Source organism: Gracilinanus agilis, chromosome 5, assembly GCF_016433145.1.
Source record: "Gracilinanus agilis isolate LMUSP501 chromosome 5, AgileGrace, whole genome shotgun sequence".
NCBI lineage: Eukaryota > Metazoa > Chordata > Mammalia > Didelphimorphia > Didelphidae > Gracilinanus > Gracilinanus agilis.
Window position 1 is genome coordinate 96,969,467 of NC_058134.1, and position 14,166 is coordinate 96,983,632.

General features: G+C 43.0%; 1 protein-coding gene across 1 annotated transcript in view; it reads left to right on the top strand.

Moving 5' to 3' along the window:
* The first annotated feature begins 13,362 nt into the window (after positions 1 to 13,362).
* SMARCD3 (SWI/SNF related, matrix associated, actin dependent regulator of chromatin, subfamily d, member 3) overlaps positions 13,363 to 14,166 on the top strand; it is a 51,656-nt gene continuing 50,852 nt past the window's right edge. Inside the window, exon 1 of the mRNA XM_044679884.1 lies at positions 13,363 to 13,644. Coding sequence (XP_044535819.1) covers positions 13,363 to 13,644 — 282 coding nt within the window. The remainder of the gene's footprint in view (positions 13,645 to 14,166) is intronic.

Below are 14,166 nucleotides of genomic sequence, written 5' to 3' on the forward strand. Positions count from 1 at the left end.
CTCTACCCCAAACTCAGGGCACACTATCTCACAAACATGCATGGTGTATATGGGAAGAGTGGGCTCAATCTTATAGAGAAATAATAGTGAAGTACACATGTGAGAACGTGTATGGCAAAGGGGTGTCTTCCAACTTCTGACTCTGAAAGTCCTTTTCTTCCTCATGAAGTTCTTCTTAGGTACAGGTCTCTATTGACTGGACCTCTCAGCTAAGCTCCATAATCTAGCGTTTTTTTAGAATTCAGAGCCATCATTTCTTTTCACTAGGATGGGTCACTCTTCTTGAAGTTACCAGTGTCTTTGAGTGCTGTATTTCCATATTTTTTTGCAGATACTTCCATTACCATCAGATAGACACTATAGCTTTGGTGCTATTTCCAGTTAGCTCTGATCACTCATGGGACCTGTTAGGGGACTTCTGAATTGGAGCCTACCCCTCTCAAGACCAAGGGAGTATAGCAGAGAATACACCCTGAAGAAATTGGGTAGAAACACTTGTACATTTGTTCTTGTCTCATCTTTAAAGTCAATATCCCTTTGAAAAAGTCATTCATTATTAACTGTGTGCTAGTTACTGGCCCCTAACAAATTCAGGGTTACTGTCTGAACATGTCTACTTTAAGGATACTATGTGGTCACCCACTAAGGGAAGGAAACACAAAAGAGATATAGAGGCAGTCATGTGTGTACAGCTGCCATTGGTCAGGTAGAACATAGGGCTATCCACTGTTACCTGGCGCCTCTCCTAATTGTTTTCTTAAAGTATCCCACATTGACAAAAGGAAGAGAGTTTAGATTTGGTCTACCTGGCCCTTCGGGGCAAAACTAGAGACAATGACATCTATTAGAGAATGGCTAAGCAAAATGTGGCATGTGACTGTAGTGAAATATTACCGTGCTGGAAGGAATCATTATCATTATCATATCATCAGTACAGAGAATCCTGGAAAGACTTATATGAACTGATACAAAGTGAGATAAGCAGAGCCAAGATAACAATGTATATACCTACAACAATATATATCAAAACAATGTAAATGAAAAGAAAAACCACAAAGATGGACTTTACAAAGCTTCAAAGAACAAAATTGGCCCCAAAGAAGAGATAGGAAAAAGTATGCCCCCCCCCAACTCTTTTGCAGAGGTGGGTAGGGGCTGCCTATGGGCATGAAATATTGTGTCATTTTTTTTCAATGTATTGCTGATTTTTTTCTCTTTCTCTTTTAAAATAAATTTGTTTTGTGGAATGGCTAGGGGAAGAGGAAGGATAAAAAGAAATTTAGGTGATGAAATATATATATATATATATATACATACATATATATATACACACATATTTCTTTATATAATTTTTTAAAAACCCTTACCTTCCATCTTAGAATCAATACTGTGCCTTGATTCTAAGGCAGAAGAGTGATAAGGATTAGTCAATGGGGTTTAAGTGACTTGACCAGGATCACACAGCTAGGAAAAGTCTTGAACTTCTCATCTGTAGGTCTGGTTTTTAATCTAATGAGCCACCTAGCTGACCCCATTTGTTTTTTAAAACCAGGGACAATTGCTAAAGAAGCAAATTAAGGCTTTATAAAAAAAAAAAAAACAACTTCTTAACAAAACTAAAGTTACGATGAAATCTACTAGGTTGCCCCAGGAGATAGTGGACTCTGTCCAATTGGAAGTTTTCTTTCTTTCTTTCTTTTTTTTTTTAAACCCTTACCCTCCATCTTAGAATCAATACTGTATTTTGGTTCCAAGGCAGAAGACCCATAAAGGCTAGACAATGGGGGTTAAGTGACTTGCCCAGGGTCACAGAGCTAGGAAGTATCTGAGGTCAAACTCGAGCCCAGGACTTCCCATCTCTAGGCCTGGCTCTCAATTCACTGGGCCACATAGCTGCCCCCACTAGTTGTATTTTCAAGGGAACTCTTAGCTTTGGATCAGTCCGGGCCATTTCTAATTTTCAGATTTCTCAGATTCTCTTCTCTGAAGTTGTCAGGGTTTAGCCAGTCTTTAAGTGTTAAACTAAATAATGGCAAGAAATAAGAGTAAAACCAAAGGCAACTCTAAAAGCCCTTGTGGCCTGTTTCAGGACAGCTTGTGGCTGAGTCGTGTCCATCCTACTTTTCTTTCAATCATTCCCACTCCTAAGCATTTAGAAAGAATGGGGAGAAGAGGAGAAGAGGGTGTCATGTACCAAAAGGCCCACCAGATGGCACTAGGAAGTCACACACAGCCTTGACCTAGTGTTCATTTAATCTCACAAATGTTTAACAAACACCTACTAGGTTTGGGTCTCTGGGCTCGAGTTCATTTGCATGAGGCTGTCCTCATTGGCGAAGGACAATTGCTTGATGCTCCACGCCCGCCTAAGGGGTAGATCTGACCGGAGTTGGGACGAAGAGAGCTCTTGGCATAAGATTTCATTGGCAAGGCAGCGAGGGAGACACCAAATGAAACGAGATGGGAGTTGATCTTATTAAAATGGTTAGGTGAGGCCGCAAGACATACGGACAAAAAAACTACGCAGCAGAATGTGACTCGAGAAGAAGGCAGTTATTTAGGGGCACACAGGAGATAGAGGCGTTAAGAAATAAATTCTGATGAGGGAGATCAGGGAAAGCTTCATGGAAGAGGTGCCCTGTGATCTTGGTTCTGAAAGATGGATGGGATTTCAAAATTGCAGAAGGCAAAGAGGGAACTGTTTGAGCACAGGGAGTGTTTGCAAGAGAGCAGAATTGACCAATTTGCTAAAATATAAAATGGGTAAAGGGACATAGACTGGAAAGTTTGGTTGAATCCAGAACCTAGAAAGCCTTAAATGTCAGATAAACAAATTTGAACTTTATACTGTAAGCAACTAGGTGGTGAAGTGTATAGAGTGCTGGGCCAGGAATCAGGAAAACCTGAGTTCAAATCTAGCCTCAGATACTTACTAACTGTGCCACTTTGGGCAAATCACTTAGTTTCTGTTTGCCTCGGGTTCCTCAGTTGTAAAATGGGGATAATAATAGCACTCCTAGGGTTGTTATCGGGATCAAATGAAGTAATAATTATTAAGTGTTAAACAGTGCCTGACTATAATATATAATGTATAATGTATAGTGTACTACAAGTACACTATAAATGTTGTTATTAATCAATGGGGCACTGAACACTTTTGAATAGAGGAATGATATAATCAGAGATGACAGGGAGGGAGAGAGAGACAGCGGTAGATACACAGAGAGACAGGCAAGAGAGAGACAGAAAGAGGAGAGAGAGAGAGAGAGAGAGAGAGAGAGAGAGAGAGAGAGAGAGAGAGAGAAGGCTCGAACCCCAAAGTCTTGACTTTCAGCTTTGAATTCCCTTGGTTTAAAAGATCTCTTGAATTCTGAGGCAAAGGGTAAAAAGTAATAAGGGTTCTCAATCACTCAACCAGTTTCCTCCATCTCCTTTGCTTTCTAATCTCTCTTCCTCTAGCCATTATCATTACTAGATTCTAATTCTTTAAGGGACGTGAAACATTCCAAATGGAAGAAGGAACTCACAAATGGACATTGATTCCTGCTGACTGGAACAAGAATTTCCATTGAGATCCAGTTCCTGGTTCCTGATCTCTCCAACGCTCCCCTCCTGGCCCTCCCACACTCCTAGACATAAGCTTCCTAACAAAGAGTAGAAAGAGGAAGCTAGAAGAGATTAGGCCATAGAAAAGAGCACTGCCCTATTGCCTCAGGAACCAGAGCTTGGGAAAATGAGTGTCCTGGCAGTGCCTTTTACCATAGTGTTTCTAGGCTAATTGATAACTTCCTTTCCCCTTCCTCTAGCCAAATAAGCAGCACATATATGTATGTATAAATATATATATATATATATATGTGAATGAATAAATGATCTGGAAGCCCATTTCTTTTTTTTAACTTTTACCTTCTGTCTTAGAATCAACACTGAGTGAGTACTGGTTCCAAGGCAGGAGAGCAATAAGGGCAAGGCAACTGAGGGTAAGTGACTTGCCCAGGGTCACACAGCTAAGGAGGCATCTGAGGCTAGATTTGAATCCAGGACCTCCTATCTCTCTTTCCACTAAACCATCTAGCTATCTCCCCTTACTCCCAACCCAGTCCTTGTATCTTGAGAGCACAGCTATTCTTACTATTCTATTGATATCTGCCTCTATCCCAGTGTTCTGCACATAGTAGGTACTCAATAAAAGTATGTTGGCTATTGTTACCTAGTCTTGGTTTCCCCAAACTTCTTTCAGAATCAGTAAAGCCATAAAGCCAAATTGCTTGTATGTCTTGTCAGATTTTCCTCTGAAATCACAGCAGTGAGAGTGGAGTAGGTTTTCAAGAAACCCTGAATGGATGGGCGGATGGAGGAAAGAGTAACACATGTTTAGGAAAGAATACATCCAGAGAAAGATGAATGGGATGGTGAGGGAGCTGGAGGTCATGCCATGTGAGGGATCAGATGGAGAAACTGGGAATGTTTAGCCTGGAGAAATCTTAGAAAGGGGCCGTTACAGGTGTCTTTAAACATCCAAAGGGCTTTCACGTGGAAGAGTAATCGTGATTCAGTCATGGCTGATTCATCGGGAACTCGCTTGGGGTTGTCTTATTGGAGTGGTTTGCCTCTTCCTTCTTGAGCTCATTTTGGAGATGAAGAAAGTGAAGCAAACAGGGTTAAGTGACTTGCCCAGGACACTAGTGTCTGCAGCTGAATTTGAACTTGGGTCTTCTTTTCTTCAGGTCCAGCACTTTTCCCACTAGCTACCTTGGAAGGGAGATTAGTCTCCATCTATTTGTCCTCAGAGGGCAGAACCAGGAGCAATGAGTGGAAGCTGAAGCAGATTTAAGCTCAAAGGAAAAACTGAAAGATTGAAACCATCCAGAATTGGGAGAGTCTGTCTTGGGAGGTGGCAAATTCCTCCCCACTCACTGGAGACCCTCACATGGAGGCTGTCTGTCTGTCTGTGTCCTTCTCTTCAGATCAGAGCGGGGGATTGAGCACTTAGTTTCCACTAAAGACTCCCCACATTGGCCATTCTAAGTGCTCTAAGAGGTGCCAAAGGAGAACAAATTGAACATAGAAAGGGACTGAAACTACTTCAAGAGCCTGGATTATAGATTTACAGCTGGAAGGGACCTTAGAGGTCATTCAAATGCAACAGAAACAGGGAGATGGCACAATGGATAGAGCACTGAGCCTGGAGTCATGAAGACCTGGCTCAAGGATAGCTTCAGACACTAGCTATATGGCCCTGGGCAAGTCACTTAACCCTGTTTGCCTCAGTTTCTACATCTGCAAAATGGAGATAATAGCACCTACCTCCCAGAGTTGTTGTGAGAATCAAATGAAATATTTGTAAAGTGCTTAGTATAGTGCCTTGCAAATAGTAGAAACTTAGTAATTGCTTGTTTCCTTCCAACATCTTAATTTTTAAAAAGCTCTTACCTTCCATCTTAGAATCAATGCTGTGTATTGGTTTCAAGGCAGAAGAATGGTAAAGGCTAGGCAATGGGAGTTTAAGTGACTTGCCCAGGGTCATACAGCTAGTTAGTATCTGAGGTCAAATTTGAACCCAGGACTTCCTCAGTGTCTAGCCTGGTTCTCAGTCCACTGAGGCTCCAGCTGCCCCACCATGGAGCAGATAAAGAAGCTGAGGCAAGGGTCAGTCAGGTGGCTCAGTGGGTAGAGAGCCAAGCCCAGAGACAGGAGTTCAAATCTGGCCTCAGACATTTCTTAGCTGTGCGACCCTGAGCAAGTTACTTGACTCCCATAACCTGGCCCTTACTGCTCTTCTGCCTTAGAATCAATATAGATTCTATGGAAGGTGAGAGTTAAAAAAAAAAAAGGTAAGAAATCGAGGCTCAGGGAAATGAAATAACTCAGGTTGCCACAGGTGACAGAGGCAAATTTGAACTCAGGTCCTCTGACTTCTTAAATCCATTGGTCTTTCCTTTGCTGTGGGCTGAGGAAAACCCTATCCTGTTCCTTTCTTATCTAAAGAGAAAGAGGATATCAACTCAGGTAGGTCCAGGGGTAAAAGAAAAACAACAAAAAAAATATGAACACATTCCCTGTGCAGACTGCAGGAAAAAAGCTAGATACATTTGCCCCAATTCTAGCTCTGCCAAGAGCCACCAGCTGTAACCTGTCCAACAGGAACTGGGATCGAATTGTTCTGTGTCAGCCCATTTGACCCCTGCACATAATGGATTTTCAGTCAATGATGTTTTCTGATTGGGTCATTGAACTTGACCCTTGACCTTGCTGTTGAATGTAGTCCTTAATTCTGGCCACCATCCTAGTCCTGTGTTCTTAGAGTTTCCTCCCCTCCATCTAAGGTTAAGCCCAACTTCTGAGGTCCAGCCTGAACTGAACTGAGAGGAATCCAAAAGGCTTGTCTCTGCTCCTTCTGGACAGATTACTGAGTATTTGTAGCCCTTCTCCTCACTGCTAACTCCAGCCCAACTTCAGAGCTGGTATATTTGCCAACCTTAGCCCAACCTTCTGCCTAATCTTTCTGGTTGAAAGCATCAGATCCAGGAATAGAAATGCAAAAAGGAAAAGATGGTCTTTCATCTAGAAAGCTGGGGAATGGTTTAAACAAAGTATAGTATATGAAATGTAATAATGGACTATAATGAAATGATAGAGTTCAGAGAAACTTTGGAAGATATAAAGAACTGAGGCAGGATAAAGTGAGCAGAACCAGGATAGTCATTTATACAATATGAATAAAATTTTGGTTTTTTTATTAATATAATTTATTTACAAGTGTCTTAGCCTCTCTTTCTCTCCATATCATAGGAAGCATCATCCAGGAAGACAGATATAGAAGTATATAAAAATTATGTCTTTTAAAAAAGTTTCCATTTTCCAGTTCATTCTCTGGAGGTAGTAGTCACAAGTTATTCTTCAAGTATTAAATCTGTAGCTGTATATGATCTTCTCTTGGTTCTAAATAGGAATAATATTATAAATACAAATAACTTTAAACAACTTCAGAACTCTAATCAATGTAGTGACCAGCCCATTTCAAAAAGACTGATGAGATGAATTACTCACCTACTTTCAGAAGGGAAAATGGATGCAGAGTGAAGTATTGACTTTTTTTAAATCCTCACCTTCCATCTTAGAATCAATACTGTGTATTGGCTCTAAGGCAGAAGAATGGTAAGGGCTAGGCAATGGGAGTCAAGTGACTTGCCCAGGGACACACAGCTAGGAAGTATCTGAGGCCAGATTTGAAACTAAGATCTCCCATCTCTGGGCCTGGTTCTCAATCCACCACTGAGCCACCCAACTGCCCCCATAATGTATTGATTTTCAGCCAACATGAGAATTTGTTTTGTTTGACATTTTTGCTACAAGAGGGTTTTTTCCCCTTTTTCCCCCAATGTGGAGGATAGGTAAGAAGAAAAGGAAATAGATTCCTATTAATTTTTTAAAATTTCTTTTAAAAGAATGATAGACATATCCTAAGGTAAATTGATTGCTTCTTTACTATATTGAATATGGGGAGAATTATAGGGGAGACACCTAAATCTAAAGGGAAGTCTTAAAGACTCTTAGTTCAAATGACTACAAGAATAATGATGAGAATGCAAATACAGAACAGATTGCTGTGATAAATGTATTTTGGGGGTAGAAAAACCTTAGCACCATGTAGATACGAATAGCATCCTTTGGCAGAGTTTTCCCCAGTGGTTTCCCCAGTGGCTTATAAAGGTGCCTCAACTACCACCATTAGATGTTCATTCATTTGGGTTTCTAGAAACCCTCTATTAAAATGCAAACACTCTAAGGAAGAGTAACACATTAAGCTGTTATCAGCCATTATTATGTTCTACAATCCGAATGTAGTAGTTTATCATTTAAGCTTTAGTGATCCAGAAGGGAGGGCCCAAAGAGAACAGGACATGAGATGGGTCAATTTTGATAGGAAGAAAGGGAGAGAGGAAATGTAGAGGCAATGGATGCTGCCTAGGGGAGGCAGACCTTAATTGGACACCTCAGTAGTAGTCAGAGGGAAAAATAGGGCAAAGCAGGAAGGCAATATGGGATGGAGATGGGGGAAAGGTGCCAGAGAGGGGAGTGGGCCTCATTGCTGAAATTGCTGAAAAAGGCTGGGAAAACAAAGAAACATTTTTCTGACTTCACAATTTTGCCCAGGGTAAAGAATAGCTGGAAATCTTTTGTCATTTTTATCATACAGAATGAAACCGTTTAAAGGTATTAAGAAACCCCAATTCCATGCTCTGGTTCTGCCCACTCAAGATTTACCCTCCAAAACTGGCAACGCTAACTTTTGTAATAGCTAAAGGATCTTGGGGGGAAATTTCTGCAACTTCATAAAGATCTAGGTTCTAACTGGTTCAACCCAACTCTTTCATGACTGAAAATAAGAATTAGGATTACAGATTTAGAACTAGAAGGAACGTTAAAGGCAATTGAGTCTAACCTTCTCACTTTACAGATTAGGAAACTGAGGCATGAAGTAATTAAGGGACTTGCCCAAAACTAATAAATGTAAGATGCAGGATTTGTACTCAGATCTTTCTCACTCAATACACTGCCCTAATAAGTATACCAGTGATTCTCTGGTATTTTTAAATTTTCTTTTATACTCTCAAAAATTGTTGAGGATGCTGAAGAGCCTTTATTTAGATGGTTTATATCTATTGACATTTACTATATTAGATATTGAACTTAATCGTTTAAGAAAAACTATTTAATTCATTTGAAAATAATAAACATAAATAACATATTTTATAAAATAATATATTTTTTTAAAAACCCTTACCTTCCATCTTAGAGTCAATACTGGATATTGGCTCCAAGGCAGAAGAGTGATAAGGGTGGGCAATGGGGGTCAAGTGACTTGCCCAGGGTCACACAGCTGGGAAGTGTCTGAGGCCAGATTTGAACCTAAGATCTCCCATTTCTAGGCCTGGCTTTCAATCCACTCAGCCACCCAGCTGCCCCCAAGAATATTTTCTAAAAGAAAAACGTATTTTTGCAAATCTCTTTTATGTCTGCCTTCATAGAAGATCCCTGGATTCTTACATCTGCTTCTGCATTCAATCTGTTGTGATAAATGTTTTTAATTAAATATAAGAAGAAAATCTGGCTTCACACAGATATGTAGTTGGAGAAGAAATAAGTATTTTAAAAGGTAAATAGTCCCTTAGTATTATGAACATAGTTCTGACCTCTCAGATTATGCTTCGAGAATTACTGCACTTTTCCATGATGCCCCTATCTCTCCTGAGGTTGTCTTTTGGGGAAATAATCCCTGCCCTAACTCCATCTCTGGGAGGTCTGTTAGGAAGATTAGATGGGATGGGCACAGCCTCAAAGAATGTTGGTTTTGGTTAGGTGTTGGTTGGATAGATGGGCAGACAGAGGGATGGATGGATACGTGGGTGATATGTGAAAGAATCTGTGGTTCACTAAAAATACAAGACAGCCTATAATGAGGCCAAATGAATGGTGTGGTCCATGGTTATGGCAGACTGGGTAAGAGAAATATTTAGATCAGAGGAGCCTTCTTTATCAGCGTGCATATTACCTTCCTTTAAGCAAAGATGCTTAAGCCAGAAAAGAGCCCAGCTTCTGAATAATCTGGTTGTCCCAGCTAGCCTACTGGTGGAGCCATCTTCCTGGCCTCATCTGGCAGGGCAGTCTAGCATCAGGGTATCTTGCTGGCCAAGTCCAGCAGAGCAGCCTGCCTGGTCTAGTAGTCCAGTAACATCCAAGCTCAGTCAAGAGCCATTTCAAAAGATCTAGTGATCGATGGCATCTTGAGCTGCAAAGCCAGCAGGATACCTTGCTTTTTTGAAGAGCCAGCCCAGCTAACCAGCTAAGTTGTGAAGGACCCTAACCACTCGGCAGAGAACTTGCAAACCCTCTATAGAAAGGAAGTACGTCAATGTTTCACAGTTCTGGAGTCATGAGTTGCCTTGGCCATGACATACTTCCATACATACCTCACTACATTATACTGTTCTCCCATCATAAACTCTGTGTCCATCTGTGGGAGAGTAAGCCCCATATTTCCTAGGGGAAATGCTTAGTGACTTCTGTTCCTGCTACATGATCTGACTAAATGCTTTTACTAAGAACTGAGTTTTATGGCTTGTTAAGGGGAAAGCACACGAGTGAGGGCTCGAGAACTACAGGGTAAGAAAAGTGACCTACAGGATTACTCCTATAACCATGAGAGTAGCAGCAGCTACTTTTTGAGGAACCCAACCTGCCAACACTACTACAGGTCGGGGGAGTGAGCCCAGAGGGGGATAATATGCCACATATCCTCTGTAGAAATTATAAAATACTAGAAACATGATTTAAAAAAAAAAAACTCTTACTTTCCATCTTAGAATCAAGACTATTAATTGGTTCCAAGGCAAAAGAGCAATTGGGCCTAGGCAATGGAAGTTAAATGACTTGCCCTGGATCACACAGCTGGTAAGTGTCCAAGGTCAGATTTGAACCCAGGACCTCCTATCTCTCAGCTTAGCTCTCAATTCATTGAGCCACCTAGCTGCCCCCACCTCTGATGCTTTTAATATTTCCTGCATATCAGTGCAGCAATGACACTAGTCATCTATTATCTCTTGCTTTGACTATAGGACCAGCCCTTTTCTAGTCATATATAGCCTTGATTATTTTATTTTAAACATCTCTCCTGTGTAAGCCATCATTGATAATGTGTTAACCTTCAGTTCTCAATATTTAGTATTCAAAGAGTAGCTGTGTTATTTATTCCTATATCCTCTTTGTTTGAGGGCTTAACATGCTTTTGGAGAATTTCTGGCAAATGAAGATATAACATTTCTGAGACTCAGTTTCCCCATTTGTAAAAGGAAGGTATTGTACTAGATCACTCTAAAGTTTTCCAGTTCTAATTCTATGGTTTCATGTTCCTTGGAAAGAAATGTTTTAATGTGGACATAGGAAGGAGATAAAATACGCTTTATTTACCAATCTTAAGAACCATAGATAAAGAAAAGCAGATTTCATCTCCACATAAAAAGGAATTTCCTAATTAAAGTGGTTTGAAAGTAGAATGGGCTGGTGAGTGATGTAATGAGCTCCCTGTCACTCAAAGCGTTCAAGTAAAAGCAGAACATTGTAGAGAGGAGTCACACAGTGGAAGGAAAGGTAGCCTAAATGAACTCTAAGGTCAATAGAACACTGTTAGTATATCTAATCCAAGTCAATTGACAAACTTATTAATCATCTACTATGTGCCAGGCACTGCAGTAAGTGCCGATCCAAGGGGGAAAGATTATGCCTGGTATAAAATAAGAGATCCTATATTAGGAAGGCGGGGATTTGGACCAGATCACCTGGGATGTGGATCCCAATTCTTAGCTTCTGGGATGTTATGTGTTGAAAACTATCCCCTTGTCAGAAGGGAATGAAAGGACCTTGAGGAAAACCCTTAGGAATGCCTGGCCCGATAAGGTCGTTGTGTCTTACCTATGAAATTGGGCCAATCTGTTAACCTGAGCTGGGTAGGCTAGGCTAAGGGGAGCCAAGCCTCCTGATGTAAATGAGCTTAATGCCCAAGCCACTGTGACTTGGGAACAGGAACAGGAAACAGGAGGGCTGGACCCCGTTCCAGGGAAGGGAACACTAGGGTGATCGTATCAGAGTCAGACTGGTTTAGTTCAGGATGGACAGCCATTTTCCTTCAAGCAGTTGAAGGAATGACAATTATGAAGGCAAATGAAAAAAAAAATAGGCTATAGAATGGGCAAATGCTCAAGGCAAGAGTCAGCCAAAGAGACTCTGGGAGTTCTCTGGTGTGAATTGAACCAAGTCTCCCCAGAGCTCAGAAAAAGAATTCTAGTTCCTTGCATCTGCCTCGAATTTTGACAATTTACAAATCACTTTCACATGCATTTTCTTCTGATCTTCATAACAACTTTGTGAGGTATTACAGTATCAGAGCATGTTAGGAGAGGACTCAGAACACTCCTGCATCTCTTGCTGTTTCCTAGTATTGTATAGATACTAAGATACTAATTCACAGATGAGGCAACTGTGGCTTAAAGAGATCAAGTGCTTTACCCAGAATCCTACAGCCAAGAGCCATGGACTCCAACCCCACTGCCTGGCTTTTCCCAGTCATAGGAAGAGAAAGAAGTAGGGCAAAGACTTAGAAACAATTCTGTAACTAGGGAACAGATAAAGTTGTTTCATTCTAATTGCAGCAGGGTTCCCCCCTCCCCCTTTGTTTCTTTTAATAAGCGCCTTTAAAAATCATCTCTGTTTATGAGTGGTCTGTGTGTGGTCTCCCAAGGAAACTGGAAAAGTCTGTAGGCACAGCAGATCTAGGAAAGAAGAAAAGGAGAGAGCCCAGCTTCAGAAAAAGCCCCAAAAAGCCATGGCTATACAGATTCTTGCTATGCTCCTCCTGAAGGTAGGAGGCCAGGAAGCCAGAAGCAACCTTGGAGGTAGAAGAGAGAGAGAAGATGCAGATGTTGGTGCAATTAATAGTTGTGGCACACGCCCAACCACCCTACGAGATGGGTGCCCAGCACAAATAGTTTTCTTTGTTTTTTTGGAGGAGGAAATGAGCTTGGAGAGGTGAATGGCTTGCCTGGAAACAAGTGGTTTGTAAATCTCAAGAGCCCTCCATTCATAGAAAATGATTATTTCTATGGAAGGTACCTGAGAGATCATCTTGGCCCACTACTCTGTCTAAACGTAAGAGTAGCTATTCCAGGGGGCATGACACGTGGCACCAGCCATGGCGGGGACCTGGGCTCATCCCCACTCATGCTCTGTCCCACAGCCACCATCACATGAGCAACCAAACAGAGACACAGAAAAGAGGAATGAATTACTTAATAGGATTCCTTGCCGGGATTTCCACTATGGTGGAATATACCTGCTACTCCCAAGGTCAGCTCTATCCCCAGCTACCTGGGGGAGGCTCCTGGGATGAAAGAATGCACTAAGGAGCTTCGGGATCCCCACATCCCGCCACTGAGCCAGCAGAGTCCGGGCTTCTTTTGGTAGATAAGTCATCACAGTCACCGGCCAGGCAGCCTAGAAGCCTTCTCACACCCAGGCACTCTCCTAGGCCCAGAAGGTGGAAGAGGGTGACTCAGCCCTGGCCAGAATCCCAGCCTGAGGTCCCAACCCACAGGTAGCCCTTCCTTCCTCCAAACGTATTTCTAGAGGACTGATAGTGAAGGGTGGCTACACAGGAGAGCCTGTGTGAGAGCCCGGCTGCGTCTAGGTGGGTGCCCGCCTCTCTGAGCTCCTGAATGTGTGTCTGGGTTGTTTCTTTGATTGTCTGCAAACCAACATAGGTGGATTAGTGAGAGAGGGCAGCAAGATGGGGCTGGCCAAGGGCTTATGGTAGATCGCAGCGCCCCGCGCAGGCAAATAGTGGGCGGTGAGGAAGGAGATGGGGGGCTCCCCAACACTATTCCCTGTTCCCTCCTCCGATCCCTAACTCGCCACACGCTCCAAGCTCTTTTCAGACGCTCCCTGCGCCTCCCCCGCTCCGGGGCTGCAGCGGCGCAGGCGCCCCGGCTGGCGGAGCCTGAGCCCAAGCACCAAGCCGGGGAGAGGGGCCAGGGCCAGAGCGCGGGGCTGGGAGTCCCGGGGCCAGAACCGGAGCAGCTCCGGGAGCAGGTGAGCCACCTGGGCGGCCCGGCCCCTGCAGCCCCTTGCTTGGCATCCCCCACTCCCGACTGGCGTCTTCCCTCCCCTCCCCTCTCTGCTTGGCAACATCCCTCCCCTCCCCCAGACATTTCCCCACCTGGCATCTCCCCATCTCCCCCTTCCCTCCCGGACTGGCATCTCCTTCCCTTCTGGCATCACCCCCTCCTCTCCTGCCTGTATCTATTCCTCCCCTCCTGAACTGGCATCTCCCTCCTGGCATTGCCCCTCCCCTCTTTGCCTGGCATCTTCTCATCTCCCTCTCTTCTCCCAGACTGGTATCTCCCTCCTGGCACATACGTTCCCCTGGCATCCCTTCCTCCATTCTTCCACCCTGGTATCATTCTCCCGCAATTGGCATCCCTTTAGTTCTCCCTTCATGGCATCCTTCCTGTCCTGAACAGGGCATCCTCCTTTTCTGCCTGGTACACCCCTCCCCCACTTGACATCTCCCTCCCCCATCCTCCTCCTCCCCCTCAGTTCTGAAAAGCCTCT